Genomic DNA, 22,155 nt, shown 5'->3' with positions numbered 1-22,155 from the left:
GTTCATAATTTTTCTGGTGGCTGAAGGCATTAGTTTGACAGGATACACATCTTTTATCAGGTACATATTTCCCTTATCTACAAAGAGTCACACGTGTACTTATCTAATGATGCTTAAATAACATTCTTCACGTTACCCACCTTCATGAAAAGAAAAGCTTTCCAATCAATTAATAATCAGGCGGTACCCACTACAGAAAATCATCCTGCACATTATCCAGGAAGTAACAATGATATGTGACATTCTGAGGTTCCCACATTTTTTGGAGGAAGTGAAACACTAGTTGGGTGTCATTTAGGTGAACAATACAATCTTCCATATACATGCCGGCCGGAAACGTCCTAAAAGCATGGAGCATCTGGGTGTAGACATCTCAGCATTTGTTTGTTGATCTTTGACTACCACCTCCACCATCAAGAAAAGCTTTAGCACAAAGAAAGATTGTGCACAATCCAGAACATGCAGCTTTTCACAACTCAGCTTTGTATCACAGCTGATGCACCCCACAAGAAATTCCTGCAAAGTTCAGCAGTACATTTATCATTACCTCTCTTTTGACAGCAGCATTGCTTCCTCTTTTGAAGTTAGGTATTCAGTCAGCAATCCATGCAGATGATAGCTATGCTTTTACTGAAGGGTGATGCTCATCTTCAAAGAGGGTCGCCTTTCTTTGGGTCATCTCTTGCAGTAAGACCTCTAGTGTTACATACTAGTCTCTACTATGGTCTTGTGAACAATTGATCTACTTTTCTGTCACCACCACAACTGCACTTCCCCTGGTGAGCTGGGAATGCGCAGTTTGTTTTTCCCCCAGAGTATCAGCTGTTTAAATGTACTTACTTGACAAGTGCACAGCTTGTACCTCAGGCCCAACTGATTGTAGTCAATCAACTGATTCCCTCTCATAAGGTTAAAGGCTTCTATAAAGTCCCTCAAGGCCTCTTCATATCTAGACACAGAATTTGGATCAACATCAATTCCAAAAGTACATCACATAAGTAACATTTAACTTAAATGAATATTTTCATCAAGAATTTTTCATTTGCAAGTTGCAGCATGTATATAGGACCGAGTTCAGAAGCAACTGAAATAAAAGCGGCACTGTGAGTCAGTCATAATTCTCACATTAACAGTGTTTTTAAACAGTTTTAAAAATGTAATTCTAGACCATTATTGAAACTGTGAAGAACAATGTCAAGCTTTTCCAGTCTGCTCCGATCTACCATTGGAGCCTATAGGCAGTTGCTGATTTCAATTGGAAGCGTTTGGATTTGACTCCAAAACAGTGTAGCAAAGCAACTTACTTTTCATTTTTGTACAAAGTTACTCCACGTTGAAAGAAAGCGACTGCTAAATGCTCATCCCTGCAGATGCTTTTATCAAATGCCTAAAGAGCAAGGAGTACACATTAGTCTTCCTTTTCAATCAAAAGTACCCTATGGTAACCCATCTGTACTTCAAGAAGCTTTAGCGCTTTGCAATGATTCATTGTCAACTTAATTTGCTTCCTATTTAGCTCTCATGCAATAATAACAATTCCATGGGGAGATATCCATCTTTTATCACAAAACAAGAGAATGCCTGTTTTCAGCTTGCGAGCAAAATTGTGGGAACAAAACAAGTAATGCCTGAAAGTGTAGTAAAAAACGGAGTACAAATACTGACCACTCTCCTGCTCATAATTAAAAAAGGAATCTTACCCAGAGACAAAGGTGGAACTAGTGCAGCTGGGTTTGAGACTTCCCTTCAAAGTCAGCCTTCACCCCATGGCAACATACTCACCTCAGAAACCCCACCCCAGGACGTGAGTACTAATCTCAGTTGATATTCCAGTGGAGTACTGAGGGAGTGCTGCAGTGTTTGAGGTGACATCTTTCAGTTGAGATTTTAAACCTGCCTTTTTCAGGTGGAAGTAAAAGATCTCATGACTCTATTCGATGAAAAGGAGAGTTCCCCTGGTGCCCAGCTAACAATCATCTCTCAACCAACATCACTAAAACAGTTTTCATTTATCTTACACTATTTGCAGGGTCTTGATGTGTGTTGCTGTATTTGGTTACAATATGAGAGTGGCTATATTTCATTGGCTGTGAACCGTTTTGGGACATTCTGAGGTTGTGAAAGGTGCTGTACAATTGCAACTTCTTTCTTTCCTCTTCACAGGTTTGTAGTTACCACTTCTGCAATTCGGATTCTGGGGGTGCAGCAACCTTGCACTGACCCCTCGCATAATGACGTTGCTAAACACAGCTTCCTAAACATGAAAGAAGAATTGTAGACCCACCAATGTGCAATGTTAATGCAAAGAACTCCTGCAGGGAATTTGCCTATCATCTAAAATACTTAAGCAGTAAATGTTAATGTGTCTTTATACAATGCAGATACTCTATTAAAAATAATTAGAGGACATGGATTCAAAATTAATAAATTTCAAGCTGAACTAGAGATAAAAGATATCCCCACACACACTATAGTAGATATGAACAATGGAGTCTCATCAGAAGTAATTTGTTTCATTTCGATTGCATTGTTTCAAAGACCTTAGGGAAATATTTAGCAATGACCAGAATTGGAGGTCTCAGATAGAGCTGATTAATACGCTGTGGAACATGAGGGGTCCTTTTGCAGTTGAGAATAACTGCCTTGTAGAAAACAGTTGCCAGAATTGGGTAATGAAAATTGTTAGGTTAGACAGCCATTACAACAGTTTACATTTCTCTAAGTGCTCAGTGTGGGGACAAACATCTACAAGGAGGGAAGAAGAAAGATGTGGACACCAAACAGGGATTGTTAAATAGTGGGGTTGTACCAAAGAACCGGTAATTGTGGAAGGAAATGTGTATGCATCTCATATGTAGACAGATCAGAAAAATGAGTAGGGAATAACAACATTTTTGTTCTGGGAGATTTTAATCACACACACTCATTAATTGGGGTCTGGGGTGGGGTGGGGTGGGGGTGGGGGGGAAGTATACACAGAGAAAGGAATGGAATTCCTAAGGTGTGGCTCCTTCCTCAAACAGTATCGGTGGGATTTTCCACACCCGCCCACCGCTGCGATCTTCCGGTCCTGCTGCAAGTCAATGGACTTCTGGCTGGGACGCTGCCTTGCCCACGGTGGGTCCCACCCGTGACAGGGCCAGAAAATCCCAGCCAATGTTTTTATCTTTACAAGGGATGAGGCATTGCTAGTTCTAGTTATGTGTAACAAAGTAGATCAAGCAGTTGAATTAAATGTAGGTGAATGCCTCAAAAGCAGTGACCACACCAATATATCCATAGAAGGGAGAACAGCTAGTACATAAACAAGGGTGACCAGGTTGAAATACAGCATACCTCAGAAAAGTGAGATGAGGCAGTAAGAGTAAATGGCAAACCCTTGTGGATCAATAACTGGATTTTTCTTTTTAAAAAATTTGGATTGGAAAATTTAGAATAGATCCATGGAATGGTTACAACACAGAGACCATTTGGCCCATTGTGTCCATGCTATCTCTACAAGAACAACTCACCCAGTCCCACTTCCCCATCCTCTCCCCAAAATCCTGGAATTTCTTTCTCTTCAGATAATTATTCAATTCCCTTTTAAAAGCCACAAATGAATCTGCATTCAGCACACTCTCAGACACTGCATTCCAGATCCTAACCACTCGCTGCATAACAAAATAAAAATGTCGCCTTTGGTTCTTTGCCACCCACCTTAAATTAGTGTCCTCTGGTTCTCGACTCTTTTGCCAATAAGAACAGTTTCTCTCTATCTACTCTGTCCAAACGCCTCATGATTCTGAACGCCTCTATCAAATCTCTTCTAAACCTTCTCTACTATAAGGAGAACAGCACCAGCTTCTCCAAACTATTCATGTAACTGAAGTCCCTCATCCCTGGAACAATTCTCACAAATCTTTTTTGTATCCTCTCTAATGTCTTTACATCCTTCTTAAAGTGCAATGCTCAGAATTAGACATAATGCTCCAAATGAGGCTGAGCCAATGTTTCATAAAGGTTCACCATCACCATTGCTTTTGTAGTGTATGCTTCTATTTATAAATTCCAGGATTCTGTATGCCTTATTAACCATGTTAGTATTGCTGAAAAAGAGACATGTGCTCTTTGTCTTGCACTCATTAAATGCTTCACAAGAATGCCAGTATAAGGTGAAAACAACAATTTATACTGCATGTGAAGACAATGCCGATTGGTTGGCAAGTGGGCTTCAATTAGTAGAGGCATTGCCATGGAGAATGCACCAGTGACGGTGACTGACAGTTAACTGTGAACCATTGTTTGAAATTTAATCTAGGCAGCTTGACCCTGATTGGTCAAGGCATTGCCCTGAGGAATGAGTCAGTGAAAGGCTGTCACTTATTTTGTTTAGCTGAAACAGGTACAATGTGTGTACATGTTCCTTCTAACTGCAAAGAATGGGGCCCTGTGTATTAATATATGTAGCTTCCAGTATACACAAAGGTACCACACTGCAAGCCTGACTGGTTGTCAGCCTAATTCTTAGCACATTGAGGATTATTTAGCAAATGTTGTCCAATCATGGAATCACATCTAATGTTGGACACTGTGTTTTGAGTTTTGCAAACACAGGCTGGTTGGGTACGGTCTGTACCTTGCCCCTTGCGAACAGTGGCTGGGGCATACTGTTTGTTCCGATCTGCCAGCCTTTGGGATGTACGGCTTACATACCTAGTGTCACACTGGCACTGAAATACATACACCACATTACTCATCTGTGTGATAGGCAGAACGTCTTCTTGGCTTGATGGCATCATCCTGTTAGTGGTGAATACCACTCGTGTTGCTATCGCATAGTAGCAACGTGGAACAGCTAGCTTCACCTGTTGCTCAAATTTTTTGGATATTCACCAAGGTCCCACTTAAGGAAGCCATAGATATTTGCACTGCAGCACTATATCATGGCACTCTTGACCTGCCACCATTGTGTGAATCAGCATTCATTGAACTTACGAATTCAGTAACTCGCACAGTTGAGTTCAGTTTTAATGTATGCCCAAATAGATGTTGCCATGGGATCCTCTCTAGGCCCAGCTCTTGCAAACGCCTTTGTTGGGTTCCATGGGAAACACGTCTTTGATGGAGTGACATTGCAACTGTTTCAGCTAAACAAAATAAGTGACAGCCATTCACTGATTAATTCCTCAGGGCAATGCCTTGACCAATCAGTGTCAAGCTGCCCGGCTTAAATTTCAAACAATGGTTGACAGTTAACTATCAGTCACTATAACTGGTGCATTCTCCATGGCAACACCTCTGCCAATCTGAATCCACTTGCCAACTAATCATCACTCTCTTCACATAGAGTATAAATTGTTGTTTTCCCCTTATATTGTTATTCTTGTGAAGCGTCCTGATGAGTGCAAGACGAAAAGCTTCAACGTGTATTTTTTTTTCAGTAATACTCAAGTTCTGTATTACCAAACAACCATTAATCACTTTCTCAACCTGCCCTGCCACCTTCAATGATTTGTGCACCTATATGCCTAGGTCCCTCTGCTCCTACACCCTCTTTAGAATTTTACCCATTGTATTGCATCTCCTCATTCTTACTCCCAAAATGTATCACTTCACATTTCTCCACTTTAAATTTCATCTAGCAGCTGTTCCACCAACTTATGTCCTTTTGAAGTCTATCACTGTTGTCCTGAGTGTTCACACTACTTTGAAGTTTTGTGTCATCTGCAGATTTTGAAATTGTGTCCAGTACATCCAAAGTCTAGACCAATCATACAGATCAAGAAAAGCAATGGTTCCCATCCCAAGCCCTGGGGAACCCCACTATATATCTTCCTCCAGTTTGAAAAACAACTGTTCACCACTACTGCTTCCTGGAACTCAGCCAACTTCATATCCATGCTGCCACTGCCCCTTTTATTCAATGTGATTCAACTTTGCTGACAAGCCTGTTATGTGGCACTTAACACATTTTGAAAGCCCATGTACCATCACAACAACCACATTAACCGCATTAACCCTCTCTGTTACCTTATGAGACAACTGAATCTAATTAGTCAACATGATTTATCCTTAACAAAGCCTTGCTGGCTTTCCTTAATTAACCCATGTTTGTTCAAGCAACTGTTAATTTTGTCTTGGTTTATCAGTTCTATAAATTTTCCTACCACTAAGATTAATCTGATTGGCTACCGGTTGCTGGGCTTATCCTTACACCCTTCCTTGAACAAGGGTGTACATTTACAGCTTTTCAGTCTTCTAACACCAGTCCTGTATCTAAGGCAGATTGGAGGATTATGGCCAGTATCTCTGCAGTTTCTACCTTTACTTCCCTCAGTATTCTAGGATACATCCGATCCAATTCTGATGACTTATCAATTTTAAGTACAGCCAGCCTTTGTAACACCTTCTTTATCAATTTTTAGCCTGTCCAATATCTCAAATAACTCCTCTTTGACTATGAGTTTGGCAGCATCGTCTTCCTTGGTAAAGTAAGATGCAAAATAATCATTTAGTACCTCAGCCATGACATTTGATTTCATGTGTAAATCCCCTTTTTGGTTCCTAATTGGCCCCACTCCTCCACTTGCTACTCTTTTACTATTTATATGCCTATAGAATATATTTAGATTTGCTTTTATGTTAGCTGCCAGTCTCTTCCCATACTCTTTCTTTGCCTTTTGTTTCTTTTTTCACTTACCGTCTGAACTTTCGATGCTCCACCTGGTTCTCTCTTGTGTTATCAACCTGAAATCTGTCATATGCACCCTTCTTCTGCCTCATCTTAATCTCTAACTCTTTCAATATCCAGGAAGCTCTGGCTTGATTTGTCCTACCTTTCCCCCTCATTGGAATGTACCTCAACTGTACCTGAACAATCTCCTCTTTAAAGGCAGTCTATAACTCGTACAAATTTGCCTGTCAATCTTTCCTTGCAATTTATCTGGGCCAGATCTGTTCTCACCCCATTGAAATTAACCCTCTCCCAGTCAATTACTTTTACTCTGGATTTCCCCTTGTCCCTTTCTATAGCTAAGCTAAACCTTATGATACAGTGATCATTGTCCCTTAAGTGTTCCTCCTCTGACACTTGACCTATTTGACCTACCTCATTCCCCAGATCCAGCAATGCATCCTTCCTTATTGGACCGCAAACATACTGATGCAGAAAATTCTCCTGAGCACACTTTAGAGACTCTTCCCCTCTCTGTCCTTTATACTATTACTACCCCAGTCCATATTAGGATTATTAAAGTCCTCCGTTATAACTATTGTATAGTTTTTGCACCTCTTTGTAATTTCCTAGAAAATTTGTTCCTATATATCTGTCTCACCAACTATAGAATAAGTGGACTATAGAGTACACCCAGTAGTGTAATGACGCCTCTATTGTTTCTTAGCTCTAACCAAAAAGATGCTGTCCCTGAACCCTCTAGGACAACCTCTCTCTCCAGCACTGTAGTATTCTCCTTATTGCTGCCACCCCTATTATTTTCTTCTCTATCATCCCTGAACACCATATATCCAGGAATATTTTGTACCCAGTCATTTTTGGAGCCAAGTTTCCATTCTCACCTGCCCCTCACCAACCTTATTTATCACACTCCTGCCCAGTGGGTTTTATTGCATTCCCTCTTACTCTGACCCCATGTAATACCTTATTATTTCTTATTCTATTGATATCTGTCCCTCCAAATTCTATGTGTAAATTGTCTTTCCTCTCTAATCTTGCCCCCTGGCTCCCATCCTCCTGTGAATTTTGCATTTAAACACCCCCCAATAGCACCAGCAAACCACCTTGCAAGGACATTGGTCCTTCTTTGTTTAGGTGCAACCCAATAGGCCTGAATAGACCTCATCTCCCTCAGAACTGGTCTTAATATCGCAAGAATCAAAAGTCTTCCCTCCTGCATCATCTCTCCAGCCACGCATTCATCTTCTCTATCCTCCTACATCCATACGTACTAGTGCATACTACTGGGAGTAATCTGGAGATTACTAATCTTGATAAAATGCTTACTAATTTCTTTGCTAGCTCCCTAAAATCTGCCTGTAGGACCTCATCCCTCTTTCTACCTATGTTTTTGGTATCGATTTAGACCATGACTTCTGGCTGTTCACTCTCCCACCTCAGAATGTTTTTCAGCTGCTCAGTGACACCCTTGTCCAAGCACTAGAGAGGCAACATGCCATGCTGGATTCATGTCTGCGGCTGTAGAAATACCTGCCTGTTCCCCATCACTACTGCTCTCTTAGTCTTCTTTCCTGTCCCCCTGTACAGCAAGGCCAGCCATGGTGCCATATGACTTGGCTCTGGCTACACTCACACACTCATGGATGCACTGCAGTGACACCAACTGCAGCTTAAACTCCAAAACAAAGAGCGTGAGTTGCTGGTGCTGGCAACACTTCTTGTTTATGAGAAGCATCTTGGAGTTCCCACCTGTCGCAGGATATGCATTCGACAGGAGATGCCCTGCCATGGCTCCAGTAATTAGACTATTAACTGACCTAACAGAGATTGACCTTAAGTGAAAAATACTAGAAAGTAAGTAAAAAGGAGAGGAATAAGGAGGAAGTATGAGGAGGGGATCTCAAAAAATATTAAGAAGAACAGTAAAGTATTCTCAGTAGAGGCAATTGGTAAATGTGAGGTGGATCCTGAGGGGAGAAGATAGTGAGTTAGTAGAGGATAAGCAGAAATTAGTGGGGATATTAACAGGTCCTTCACTTCAATGTTGACAAAAGAGGATATTGGAGAGCAGAGAAATCCTGAACTGGTTAAAAGTGAGCTGAGAGATATAGGGCTGGATTTTATAGGGCGGAACTCAATTCTGGGATTCCCGGTGCCCCTAATTTTTGTCAGCATGGGATAAAAGTGTAGGCTGGTGCAGGTCACGAGACTGCACTCTGCATTCCTGACCTGGCCAGCTTGATTGTGAGGATAGGCATCTCCTAGACCCCTGCAATTTTCATGAAATTGGGCCAGCTTTTAAAGGACTTGTGGTTCACGACCCCTCAGAGGTATTGTGGACCATAGCCTAGATGAGGAAATCTTTTGAAAGGTAAGTTCGAAAGGTCTTACCCATGCCTCTCATGTCAACCTATGCTCATCCTCCCAAGTAGAGCCAGAGATAGGTGGAGATAACCAAAAGAAAAGATGTCACAGACAAAAGGCCAAAGAGGTGTTGAAGGTGGTGATATTATCTAAGGAATGTGCTAATTAAGGGTAGAAAGCAGGACGAGCAAGGTACAGATAGCCCTAGTGGGGGTGGGGTGGGGGGAAGGAATCGAAAAAGGCTAAAAGGTAGAGATAAAACAATGAATGGAAATACATTTAAAAATAATGGAAATAGGTGGGAAAAGAAAAATCTATATAAATTATTGGAAAAAAGAGGGGGGGATCGGAAAGGGGGTGGAGATGGAGGAGAGAGTTCATGATCTAAAATTGTTGAACTCAATATTCAGTCCGGAAGGATGTAAAGTGCCTAGTCGGAAGATGAGATGCTGTTCCTCCAGTTTGCGTTGAGCTTCACTGGAACATTGCAGCAAGCCAAGGACGGACATGTGGGCATGAGAGCAGGGTGGAGTGTTGAAATGGCAAGCGACAGGGTGGTCTGGGTAATGCTTGCGGACAGACCGAAGGGTGGGTGGGTGAAGGGAAGATGTGTTTGGTGGTGGCATCATGCTGGAGTTGGCGGAAATGGCGGAGGATGATCCTTTGAATGCGGAGGCTGGTGGGGTGATAAGTGAGGACAAGGGGGACCCTATCATGTTTCTGGGAGGGAGAGGAAGGTGTGAGGGTGGATGCGAGGGAGATGGGCCGGACACAGTTGAGGGCCCTGTCAACCACCGTTGGTGGAAAACCTCGGTTAAGGAAGAAGGAGGACATGTCAGAGGAACTGTTTTTGAAAGTGGCATCATCAGAACAGATGCGACGGAGGAGAAGGAATTGAGAGAATGGGATGGAGTCCTTACAGGAAGCGGGGTGTGAGGAGCTGTAGTCGAGGTAGCTGTGGGAGTCGGTAGGCTTGTAATGGATATTGGTGGACAGTCTATCACCAGAAATTGAGACAGAGAGGTCAAGGAAGGGAAGGGAAGTGTCAGAGATTGCCCATGTGAAAATGATGGAGGGGTGGAAATTGGAAGCAAAATTAATAAATTTTTCCAGGTCCAGACGAGAGCATGAAGCAGCACCGAAGTAATCATCGATGTACCGGAGAAAGAGTTGTGGGAGGGGGCCGGAGTAGGACTGGAACAAGGAATGTTCCACATACCCCATAAAGAGACAGGCATAGCTGGGGCCCATGCGGGTACCCATAGCCACACCTTTTATTTGGAGGAAGTGAGAGGAGTTTAAGGAGAAATTGTTCAGTGTGAGAACAAGTTCAGCCAGACGGAGGAGAGTAGTGGTGGATGGGGATTGTTCGGGCCTCTGTTTGAGGAAGAAGCGGAGAGCCATCAGACCATCCTGGTGGGGGATGGAGGTGTAGAGGGATTGGATGCCCATGGTGAAGAGGAGGCGGTTGGGGCCAGGGAACTGGAAATTGTTGATATGATGTAGGGTGTCAGAGGGATCACGGATGTAGGTGGGAAGGGACTGGACAAGGGGAGAGAGAATGGAGTCAAGATAGCAAGAAATGAGTTCCGTGGGGCAGGAACAGGCTGACACGATCGGTCTGCCGGGACAGTCCTGTTTGTGGATTTTGGGTAGGAGGTAGAAGCGGGCCGTCCGAGGTTGGGAGACTATCAGGTTGGAAGCTGTGTGAGGAAGATCTCCAGAGGAGATGAGGTCAGTAACAGTCCTGGAAACAATGGGTTGATGTTCAGTGGTGGGGTCTTGGTCCTGGAGGAGGTAGGAGGAAGTGTCTGCGAGTTGACGCTCAGCCTCTGCGAGGTAGACCTTTAAAGTATCAATATCAGGAACTATAAGCACTTGACACCTCTTTAGCTGGTGTAAATAAGCATTGCACCATTGTGAAATAGAGTTAACAGAAGAAGCTGTCAATCAAGCAATGTTTTCCCTTGGACACAGCAGTTTCAGCTGGCTAACTGATGTCTGGGCACTCAGCCAAGCCTCATTATGGGGAATAAATAGCTGAGGTGATGGAGTTGGGTAGGAACTTGTAGGATATTGACCCAGTGACAATGCTGGAAGTCAAGTTGGAGTGTGACTTGGAGGTGATGGTTTAATAGTAGCCTGTAGAATGTTGACGTTGAGAATTGGGGGAAGGTGCTTAAGCTTTTTCTTGTTGATGATCATTGCCTGGTGCATGTGGCAAGAATGATACCTGTCACTTGTCAGCCCAAAGCTGCTATTTGTAATGTTCAAAGGAGTTTGTGGAAGCCTTTGTGTTCATTTAATTGATATTATAACTGAACTGCACAACTACACCAATGTAGTGTGCAGCAGTTAGATTAATATCCGGTATATTTTGAAACTGATTTATATTTGTGTCATGAGCAGTTTCATTTTCATTTTTTTATTAAATTGCTTGCATCCATAAAACAATAAATCAACTGCTTCCTTTCCCCATAAGCTGCTAAAAAACTACATTTCCTACAATTCTTATGAACTGAACCCTCTCTAATGAAATCATATCCATTTTTTAAAAATCTGTTCACGGATATACAATGTTAATCTGTTAATTATAAACCTTTTTTCAATATACCCTGCAATGGATACAGGAGTACCTCAAGTTAGTCTGAGTACTCCTTCAGAAGGTGGAACTGAATTACCAGTCACTTACCTTTTCAGCCTGGTTTAATTCTCCCAGTAAGAGGAGGAGGCAGCCAATGTTGAAGCAGATTTTGGAGGTGGGCTCTAGAATAGCAGTAAACCTGTCCAGTGCCGTTACCCATTCTTGCCGGTCTGCTGCAGTGATCCCTTCATCCCACAGTCTTATGAGATCTGTCAAAGACATGCTGGGCCCTGGCGTTTGGTGTGTGTGCTTACACACAGGCTGTAATGTGTGAAATGTTGTGCCTCCTGTGCACTTGTTCAACTAGCGAACTAGTAATCACATTCTAGACACTACCTCTTTTACCATCTGTTTCCTCCACTAACCGAATATGTTACAAAAATAGTTCAGGAAATGTGGCCAAGTGACGAGCTTCAGCTCTGAGCGGACCAGTTTCACAGGATGTGAATGCACTGACCTCACCATTTGATTCAGCTGCTGGGGGTTGTGTGGAAATGTAAACAGACTGAAAAATGTGATCTTTATAATGATGTTAAGAAGGATTAGAAAAGTATGGTGCAAAGTATTTAATTTACCCAACCCCATCCCCTTCACAAATCCCTTTGTGTATTTTGTCTTTTATTTTTCTGTTGTAAACTTGCAAATCAAATACATCAAAGGCTGGAATGAATTCGCTAAATGTAATAAAGGATCAAACTCTGGGCAGTGCACAGTCCGGCTGCTGTTATACTGAACCTGTTCCGCCTTGACGTTTCTTTGGCAACAAGGAAATTGTCAACAAACAACAGTTTAGCCATCCACCTCCCAGGGAGACCAGATACCGAGCCAACAAACTGCTGAAGAGCCATCTTTTCCAATTAGGGAAAAAAGGCAAAAAGCACTAAGATTTGGTGAGTAGATTTGTGGATTTTATCTGATTTTATGTCAATGTATTATGAATGATGTTTACTACCAGGTGATGGACCTTAATACAATTTTTTGATTCAATTGCATGAGATGTTCCACTTCATCACCACCCGGGTAGCAGATATTGCAGTAGATGGGAGATTGTACTCTCCACAGCAGTAGAATAACATTTGTGTTTGTAGTATTCTCTACTTAACCCCTCAATAATCTTTGGGAGCCTTCCATCTCGTGAGATGATCATTTGCACTGTGGTGGTCAACTCTATGTTAACCATTGTCTGGTGTGGCTCAGGGGCCCCAGTCTGACATGGTGGTCTGTGCCGCATTTGCTACAGACAAAGACAGTGGACTGAGAAGGTGCACTATTCACTGGCCTCTGTTTTCAATGGGCTCTCTCCTCAGCCAGCTGATCTCTCTGTTTTGTCTCACCTCTTCTTATATCCCTCCAGACAGTTGGCCTCCAGAGGTCATGGGATGCCAGTGGCTGTCTGCAAGTTGTCTATGTCAATGTCCTCCATCTTCATATCTAGCTTGCAGGTGTCCTTGTAGTGGAGGAGCTCATGACCCAGTGGCCAGTTCACCGTACAGAAGGTCTTTGGGTATATGGCTGCCATTCATCTGATGAACGTGGCCGAACCAGTGAAGATGTCATTGGCTTAGAAATGAATATATGCTGATAGATTTAGCAAACTTCATGAACTCTGAGTTGGTGACCTTATCCTGTCAAGAGATGCTAAGGATACATCTGAGACAGTGAAGGTGGAAACTATTCAGCCTTTTCTCCTGTCTAGTATATGTTGTCAAAGCCTCACCACTGTGAGGTGTGCACTAAGGATGTAGGCTTAGTATATGTGCAGTTTGGTTTTTGCAGTCAGGTTGCTGTTGTTTCACACTCTTGCTCAGCTTGGACATAACAGCTGTAGCTTTTGTGATGTTTGATGATTTCAGCATCAAGCGATTGATTGCTGACCTAGATACATGACATTATCAACAACCTCCAGCATCACATTGTCAATGCTGATAGATGGCAACATCCTGGACCATGACATTTCTTTCTATGATGCTGATGGTAAAGCCAAAGCATTTACAGGCATGAGAGAGTCTGTCCATTTGCTACTGAAGGTGTTCCTCTATAGAATGCTAGTGCAGTATCATTAGTGTAGGGCAAGTTGCTGATAAGGACTTGCCCCTTGTCTTGGATCTCAGATGAGCTAGGCTGAATAGCTTTCCGTCGGTTCTGGTATGTAAGTAGACACCTTCTGTAGATTTTTGTTATTCTATTGCCCATCCCTAACTGCTCTTGTTTAGAGGCAACCACATTGCTGGGTATGGAGTCACATGTAGGCCAGACCAGGTAAGGAAGGCAGATTTCCTTCCTTAAAGGGCATTAGTGAACCAGATGGGTTTTTCTGGCAATCAGCAATGGTTTCATGGTCATCATCAGGCTTTTAATGAACTCAAATTTCACCATCTGCTGTGGGATTCAAACCTGGGTCCCCAGAGCATTATCCTGGGTCTCTGGAATACTAGTCCAGTGACAATATCACTATGCCACCACCTCCCAGATAATTGAAGGCATATGAGAGCAGCAAGGAGAAGAATATGCCAAAGTGTGTCAGTGCCAGAACACAACTCTGTTTGACCTCACTGCGGATCTCAAAGAGTTCCAATGCTGCCCTATCATAGCTGACATTACCCATCATGTTATCACTGGAAAGAAGAGATCAACTCAACAGCTTCAACTGAAGCCAAATACTCAATGTTTTGAGGGGAACTGAGAGCACAAGCACATTCTACTGCTCCATTATGTACTATGTCAGATCTCCAAAGATAACCCTCAATGACTTTCACTAGCCCTGTTCCCAATCTCTTCTCCCGGTCACACTGTAGACCCTGGTACCAATCTCTGATCCCTGGTCACACTGTAGACCCTAGTCCCAATCTCTGATCTCACTGTAGACCCTGGTCTCAATCTATGATCCCTGGCCACACTGTAGACCTTGGTCTCAATCTCTCCTCCCTGGTCACACTATAGATCCTGGTCTCAATCTCTGATCCCCGGTCACACTATAGACACTGGTTTCGATCTCTGATCCCTGGCCACACTGTAGACCCTGGTCTCAATCTCTCCTCCCTGGTCACACTGTAGAACCTGGTCTCAATCTCTCCTCCCTGGTCACACTGTAGAACCTGGTCTCAATCTCTGCTCCCTGGCCACTGTAGTTTAATCTTCTGTCTACAGGCCTTTGTGATCTACATAAAAACATGGAAGAAAGGCTAGTTGACTCTCAGTTTCAATACAGGCACCTATCACCTGTACTATTCAATCCATTTGAAATTAGTGTAAATTCCCGAATGTAATTAAAAGAAAGTCACCAAACCATTCTCCCACCTTCATTGTTCATTGCTGACTTGCAATCCTCCAACCCACAACACAACATCTCCAATTGAGAAGACATCTGAGTCTCCTATTCCTATAATCTCTATTCCCAAAGATTTATTCAGATCTTAAAGAAGTTGAACACCTGAGATTTAACTGGATTTTACTGTTTCACATATCCACGGCTCTGAAGGAAAGATACTTTCTCCTGACCTTCAGTCATGGATCAGATATGTTCATTTTACCCCCCATGTCCTTCAGTTCTGTAATCAACAGTCTAAATTAAAAAGCTTGCTTACATCTGAAACAGCCAAACCTCAACTAGTAGCTCTCTTGCTAATTATAAACTGCCATGAACTCGATTTCTTTTCACCTAACTAAACCCGAAATGGGGAGAAAATTCATCCTGTAGATAATTTCAGTGAAAAAAATTGATGCAATTGCAAAACAGCATTTCAATTTTTTCTTTTTCAATTAACAGGAAGAATCTCACTCCCAACATTCCCTGTTAATTCTCCATTATCCTTTCTTTCCAGAGAATGTCCGAGACCGTGACTGTTTTTGGTGCTGACAAGTGTCAAGGGAATGCGGTAGCCACAGCCTTGCTCCAGGATGGTCATTTCACAGTGCGTGCTGTCGTGCAAGAGTTAACCTCTCCGACCAGTCAGCAGCTACAGGCAGGTGGGGCACACACCTTTCTCGTGGACTATAACAAGCCTGCAAGCATCGACTCCGCTCTGTGTGGTGCACACAAGTGTTTTGTCATCACCCACACAGATTTCAACAACAAGGAACCTCTGAGGGTTAGTCACGTCACCATTTACAATCAAACATCTACATGTAGGAGGCATGATTGTTTTAGCTGCTTCCACAGCCACTTACTGAAACTAGTGAGTACATTTACAGAAATGGAAATGATGGATTAGAACTTAAACTGGTAGCGGGGGAGCTGTTTGGGAAAAGCTAATTGAGACATGCATCACCAAGTCACTAGAGAGAGATTCACACCCTGGAAGCAGTGCAGACAATAGCTCCTGGGCAGCTGGCCCCTGGGGGAGGAGTTCGCATTTTGGGTTGGGACCCTAATGTGAGGTGAAATGAGAGTCCTGTCCCTGCACTGTGTCGGGAGCAGTCACCCGGCAGTGAATTTTCCTGAATTGGCCAATTGGTGTCCAGAAGACACGTTCACCATCTCATTCAGCCTGAATAAAGTCTGTTCAAAGGCCATATTTCTTGTATTTTCAAGAAAAAAAATGGTGGACAGTATACAGTAGCCAAACGTTGTGGAAGTCTATACATGCAATGAGATTACTGCTTACTTATACCATAATTTCTACCAGCATATATACTTGTTCAACACCCATCAACTCCATTTGGACACAGGTTGTATCAGGAGTATAATGGCTGGTCCAATGCAGTTGATGAGATGAGACACTAAGCCATTGAAAGAAATATGAAGATTACGCAAAAGTTTTACCATTTAAAAACAGTTGCCTTTTCTGACCAAAAACATTTGCATCTTTTACAGACTGAAATTCAGCAGGGGTACAAACTAGCTGACGTATGTAAACAGCACAACATTAGGCAGGTTGTGTTAAGTGGAGCTCATCATGTCCACAGGAAATACAGCCTCCCAGCGAGGCACATGGATGCAAAGGCCTGCATCAATGATTATATGAACGAAATTGATTTGCCCAAGACTGAGATTATAGTTCCATTTTACTTTGAAAGTTTTCTGACAACATTCAAACCAAGTCCAACTGGAAATAATACTTATAAAATTGGTAAGGATTGTGTTTCAGTTTTAGTGAATTGCAAATATACCTTCTATTGTCTATAATCTCAAGGCAGAATGTTGTAAAGAATCCACAATGTATTCCCCCAAAGATCATTAATAACAGCGGTTCAGTGAGATGAAGCCCCATTGAGTGGCTTACAATTGCTCACACATCAGCTGTGCTGAGAACTCTCACATTTCCTATTGAAAAGAGTGAAGTCAGAGGGGAGTCACCAGTTTCACATTTACACATTCTGTGTATGCAGTTTGAGTGTTCGAGTTATGAGAGATGATCATCAGAGGAGGTACTTGGAATAGTGATGTTCCTGAAAACTTTCCGAACAGCCATTTAAAAAGATGATTGTAAAATTGGTTTGGTAAGTGGTACTTTTCATTCATGATCACTGAGATATATTCTCAGCTGTTTGAACATCGAACACTGCCCCACACTTTGATGATAAACAGAGGAAACATGGGATGAGACTGGTTTTCACATTCGGTAAATAAATAATTGAATTCAGTTGTTCCTCATGTCACTTTTGCTTATTTGACCAATTACTTAAACCCATGTCCTATCATGATTGGGAACAGTTTCTCCCTATCTACTCTGTCCAGACCCTTCATGGTTCTGAATACCTTTATCAAATCTCTTCTCAACCTCTTCTTCTCCAAGGAAAACAGTCCAAACTTCTCCAATCTATCTTCATAACTGAAGTTCCTCATCCCTGGAACCATTCTCATGATTTTTTTCTGCACTCTTTCCAATGCCTTAAAATCCTTCCTTAAGTGAGGCACCCAGAACTGGGCACAATACTCCAGCTGAGGCAGAACTCGTGTCCTATACAAATTCAACATAACCTCCTTGCTCTTGTCCTCTCTGCCCCTGGATTTCAAGCTGATTAGATGCATTTTGTTTGCAATTAAAGGAGGCAGTGGCCTCCTTTTTGTTTCTCTAGTTTTTGGCTCTCTATAAAGAGCAGACGAACTTTCTAAATTGTAAATTTCGCAAAAGGCGCAGAGGGACCTGGGTGTATATGTGCATAAGTCATCGAAGGTGGCAGAACAGCTTGAGAGAGTGGTTAATAAAGCAAACAGTATCCTAGGCTTTATTATCAGGGGCAGAGAGAACAAGAGCAAGGAGGTTATGTTGAACTTGTATAGGATGCTTGTTCTGCCTCAGCTGGAGTATTGTGCCCAGTTCTGGGTGCCGCACTTAAGGAAGGATTTTAAGGCATTGGAAAGAGTGCAGAAAAAAATCATGAGAATGGTTCCATGGGTGAGGAACTTCAGTTATGAAAATAGTTTGGAGAAGTTAGGACTGCTTTCCTTGGAGAAGAGAAGGCTGAGAGGGGATTTGATAGAGGTATTCAAAATCATGAAGGGTCTGGACAGAGTAGATAGGGAGAAACTGTTCCCAGTCGTGAAAAGATTGAGAATGAGAGGACACAGATTTAAGTAATTGGTAAAATAAGCAAAAGTGACATGAGGGAAAACTTTTTCACACAATGAGCAGTTGAGGTTTCGAATACAGTACCTGAGAGTGTGGAGGAGGCATGGTCAATTGAAGCATTCAAAAAGAAATTAGACAGTTATTGAAAAGGAAGAATGTGCAGGGTGATGGGAACAGGCAGGAGAATAGCACTAAGTAAATTGCTCATCTGGAGAGCTGGTGCAGATGCAATGGGCTGAATGGCCTCCTTCTGTGCTGTAATGATTCTGTGATTCAGTTTGACTGGCAGTGGTATTGTCACCTCTGACACCTACTGTTGATAAAGATGGCAAAAGCTAGAGAGGACAAGTCCCACTCCAGAACTTCAATATACAATCCGAAGCTGACCATTAAGTGTAGCACTGAGGGAGTTTGCATTATTGGTGGTGTCATCAGTTGGATGACACTTTACAATGGGGCCCTATCTACCTCTTCAGGTGGATGTACAGGATTCGATGAAGAAGGTGAAGTTCTATCAGTGTCCTGGCCAACGTTCTTCCCTCAGCCAACAAAATATATTAACTGGCCTTTTGCTGCTGGTGGGCTTTTGCCATGAGCAAACTGGCTGCTGCTTACATACCAACAGTGACTATGCTTCAAAAATGATTCATTGACTGTGGAGTGCTTCTAAGATGTGAAATGTCTGTGAAATGAAGTGTTCATTTTTTTAGCGGGTGGAAATATTCCAGATGCCATTGCTTTACTTTTAGAACTTTTGTGTTGTTGTTTTCAGCCATTCCTATGGGAGAAGCAGCGATGGACGGAATAAGTATCAAACAGATCGGTCCGATTGTAACAGCCTTATTTAAAAACCCACAGCGCTGGATAGGAAAGAGCTGCTTTCTGTCAGCAGGCAGGCTGAGGATCCCGGAATATGCACAAATCCTCACACATCACCTGTGCCCCAAACAGTTTAAAGATTCCCGGGTATGACCATTTCAAGAAAGCACTGTCGTTAAATTAAGTGATTCTCATAAGCGTCTTGTGGTTGAAAAAGAAACAGAGTTGCTGCTGAGCAGCATGCTGCAATGGGTCAGGGACTTAGATTGGAAATCTAGACAACACAGATGAATGTGTCCTCCTCATTGTCTGTAAAGATCCAAAGTGAAATGAATTTAGACAAACTCCAGCCAATCTGTTGTGAATGTAAATCTTTGGCACAGAGCTGCCCCTAATGTGACACTAAAGAGTGTTACTCGGATCACAAGGAGGGCTGGTTTGAAAAACGGAAACAATACACTGGGTGCAGCCAGGGTACTCCTCTGAGGTTGATCCAGAGTTTAAATCTGCATAGTTTACCTACTTATGAAATAGCTAATGATGATAGGGGTTAAAAAAACCTCAAAGATATCCCTTTCTCCAAGAGTGAGATACTGAATGAGCACAAAACTAAAAAGCTTTTAAAATGCTTTTTTGCATTCATTACCCACAGCCACCAAGTGAATTTATAAACAGATTGCTACCGTGTGCAGAATGAACGCCCAGGCCTGATAAGGAGGCGTGATCTTGATCTAATCTTTGAAAGAAGATAACAGAAATAACATTGAGACAGCTAGTTTATCACACTGTGTGGAAATTCTGATAATTCAGGTCAATAAAATAGTACCAGCTGATTATCCCACACTGTCTGATTTATGTAACAACTTAAGGGTAAATTGTTTTAAGTGGAGATATCAAAGTTTGTTTTATTTCTTCATTGAGTGGAACTGGGAATTATTCTAATGGGAAAGTGTGCCTTAATTCTCTCCTTCATGTCAGGGGAGCTTATCTCACTTCTCTTCAAGTCTGACAGGTGGCCATTTTGAAAATGAACTGAGTAGGGATTAAATTTTAAATTTTACAGTTCATCTCAACCTTAAAGACCAGTTCTTCTGTCATCAACTATCAAGAGGTGTCAATGTTAAGTGTGATTTTATAAAAAGTCCAAAATATCTTGAAAATTTTGCCAAGCTTATTTGCACAGAAATGCATAGTTGCAACTCTGGGCAAAATGTTTAGAATGCAATTGTAAAGAGTCTTCACAAAGCAGGTATTGCCATTGGGTCCAAGACTTGAACACTGTTCCCATATCTGGAAGACTTTTCAATCACTTGTTTTATACTCCTATACTGAATAAGAAAGATTTATTGTCTATGTGTGATTCGTCTCTCAACTTTCTCTTGCCAAGGTCCCCCTTCCAGTCTTCTCTTTTATCATTGATATTGTGGCCTGGTGCTTCAAAAATATCCTCCCTTGATCCCTTGCTCCAGTTATTCCTCTGCAGCCTCTCTCTGTTTAAAGCAAGACTCAACTCATCACCCCCTATAATGGGGTTAAATATTGTTAAGCCTCTCATTTCCTTCCAGATTTCCTTCCTCATTTTGAAGACTTTTTTTATTCGTTCATGGGATATGGGCATCACTCGCTAGGTCAGCATTTATTGTCCATCCCGAATTGCCCTTGATCAGAGGGTATTTAAGAGTCAACCACAGAGTGTGGGTCTGGAGTCACATGTAGGCCAGACCAGGTAAGGACAGCAGATTTCATTCCCTAAAGGACATTAGTGAAGAATCAGCAATGGTTTAATTCCAGATTTTTACTGGATTCAAATTTCACTATCTGCCATGGTGGGGTCTCTGGAATACTAGCCCAGTGACAATACCACTATTCCACCACCTAGACTTGGCATCACCAGTACAATCTCTTTACTTAGCTCATCATCTGCTCTTCTTCAATCTTTGGCATTTCAAATAATGCTATGTCACATGCACCTGGAATGAGAGTGCACATACAACTCTTCCTGCTCTTAACCCGATACAGACCCTTTTGATAATATTTACAGCTGTTATATATTCCAAACAAAATCCATGTGGAGCAAGAAAATAAATGCTGACTAGAACACCCCACTCTGTCACTCGGGATATTTTAAATGGTTTCCGTAATAATCTGAAAGAAACTTTCCCATTTATTTTTCTTTGTGACAGATTTCAGTCCGAGAGTTTGTGGACTTTTTTGGCGGACCAGGAGCTCAGGACCTTGGGAATATGTTTGAATTTTGGAAGCGAGGTGGACAGAAAATGAACTATGCTTTAACTCTGGAGCTGTATCCTGAGTTACAACAATTCCAACAGTGGGTTTCAGCTAACAGCACCTTGCTCAGGGCTGCTCTGGATAATGAACAGGCAGTACCGATGCAAAAACAGAATTACCTGGAAAAACTCAGCAGGTCTGGCAGCATCGGCAGAGAAGAAAAGAGTTGACGTTTCGAGTTCTCATGACCCTTCAACAGAACTGAGTAATATTAGGAGAGGGGTGAAATATAAGCTGGTTTAAGGTGGGGGGGGTGGGGGGAGAGAAGTTGGGAGGGGGGGTGGGTAGTGGTTGTAGGGACAAGCAAGCAGTGATAGGAGCAGATAATCAAAAGATGTCACAGACAAAGGAACAAAGAGGTGTTGAAGGTGGTGATATTATCTAAACGAATGTGCTAATTAAGAATGGATGGCAGGACACTCAAGGTACAGCTCTAGTGGGGGTGGGGTGGAAAGACTGACAGGGCATTAAAGGTATAGATTTAAAAGTAATGGAAATAGGTGGGAAAAGAAAAATCTATATAAATTATTGAAAAAAAACAAAAGGGAGGGGGAAGAAACGGGGTGGGGATGGAGGAGGGTGTTCAAGATCTAAAGTTGTTGAATTCAATATTCAGTCCGGAAGGCTGTAAAGTGCCTAGTCGGAAGATGAGGTGCTGTTCCTCCAGTTTGCGTTGGGCTTCACTGGAACAATGCAGCAAGCCAAGGACAGACATGTGGGCAAGAGAGCAGGGTGGAGTGTTAAAATGGCAAGTGACAGGGAGGCTTGTGTCTTTCTTGCGGACAGACCGCAGGTGTTCTGCAAAGCGGTTGCCCAGTTTACGTTTGGTCTCTCCAATGTAGAGGAGGCCG

At 42.4% G+C, this 22,155-nt stretch overlaps 2 protein-coding genes across 2 annotated transcripts in view; one reads left to right on the top strand and one right to left on the bottom strand.

The window, feature by feature from the left end:
* ncf2 (neutrophil cytosolic factor 2) overlaps nucleotides 1-12,043 on the bottom strand; it is a 37,888-nt gene extending 25,845 nt beyond the window's left edge. Inside the window, exons 1-3 of the mRNA XM_078561381.1 lie at nucleotides 11,733-12,043; nucleotides 1,305-1,387; nucleotides 841-949 (exon numbers count right to left, since the gene is read on the bottom strand). Of these exons, the coding sequence (XP_078417507.1) occupies nucleotides 841-949; nucleotides 1,305-1,387; nucleotides 11,733-11,906 (366 nt within the window). The 5' untranslated portion in view covers nucleotides 11,907-12,043. The remainder of the gene's footprint in view (nucleotides 1-840; nucleotides 950-1,304; nucleotides 1,388-11,732) is intronic.
* Nucleotides 12,044-12,223: 180 nt separating this feature from the next.
* On the top strand, nucleotides 12,224-21,474 carry LOC144692677 (nmrA-like family domain-containing protein 1). Its single transcript, XM_078561772.1, has 5 exons — nucleotides 12,224-12,574; nucleotides 15,506-15,772; nucleotides 16,498-16,753; nucleotides 18,969-19,162; nucleotides 21,199-21,474. The coding sequence occupies exons 2-5, from the start codon at nucleotides 15,509-15,511 to the stop codon at nucleotides 21,472-21,474; spliced, it is 990 nt and encodes a 329-aa protein (XP_078417898.1). The 5' UTR covers nucleotides 12,224-12,574; nucleotides 15,506-15,508.
* Nucleotides 21,475-22,155: the final 681 nt, after the last annotated feature.

This window comes from Cetorhinus maximus, chromosome 17, assembly GCF_964194155.1.
Source record: "Cetorhinus maximus chromosome 17, sCetMax3.hap1.1, whole genome shotgun sequence".
Classification (NCBI taxonomy): domain Eukaryota; kingdom Metazoa; phylum Chordata; class Chondrichthyes; order Lamniformes; family Cetorhinidae; genus Cetorhinus; species Cetorhinus maximus.
This window is presented reverse-complemented; position numbering and strand designations above follow the sequence as displayed.

Bases quoted from the DNA above. Each gene is read 5' to 3' on its own strand.
- LOC144692677 (XM_078561772.1), top strand. From the start codon at position 15,509: ATGTCCGAGACCGTGACTGTTTTTGGTGCTGACAAGTGTCAAGGGAAT. The intron at 16,754-18,968 runs GTAAGGATTGTG...TGTTGTTTTCAG, and splicing joins AAATAATACTTATAAAATTG to CCATTCCTATGGGAGAAGCA. The intron at 19,163-21,198 runs GTATGACCATTT...TCTTTGTGACAG, and splicing joins AACAGTTTAAAGATTCCCGG to ATTTCAGTCCGAGAGTTTGT.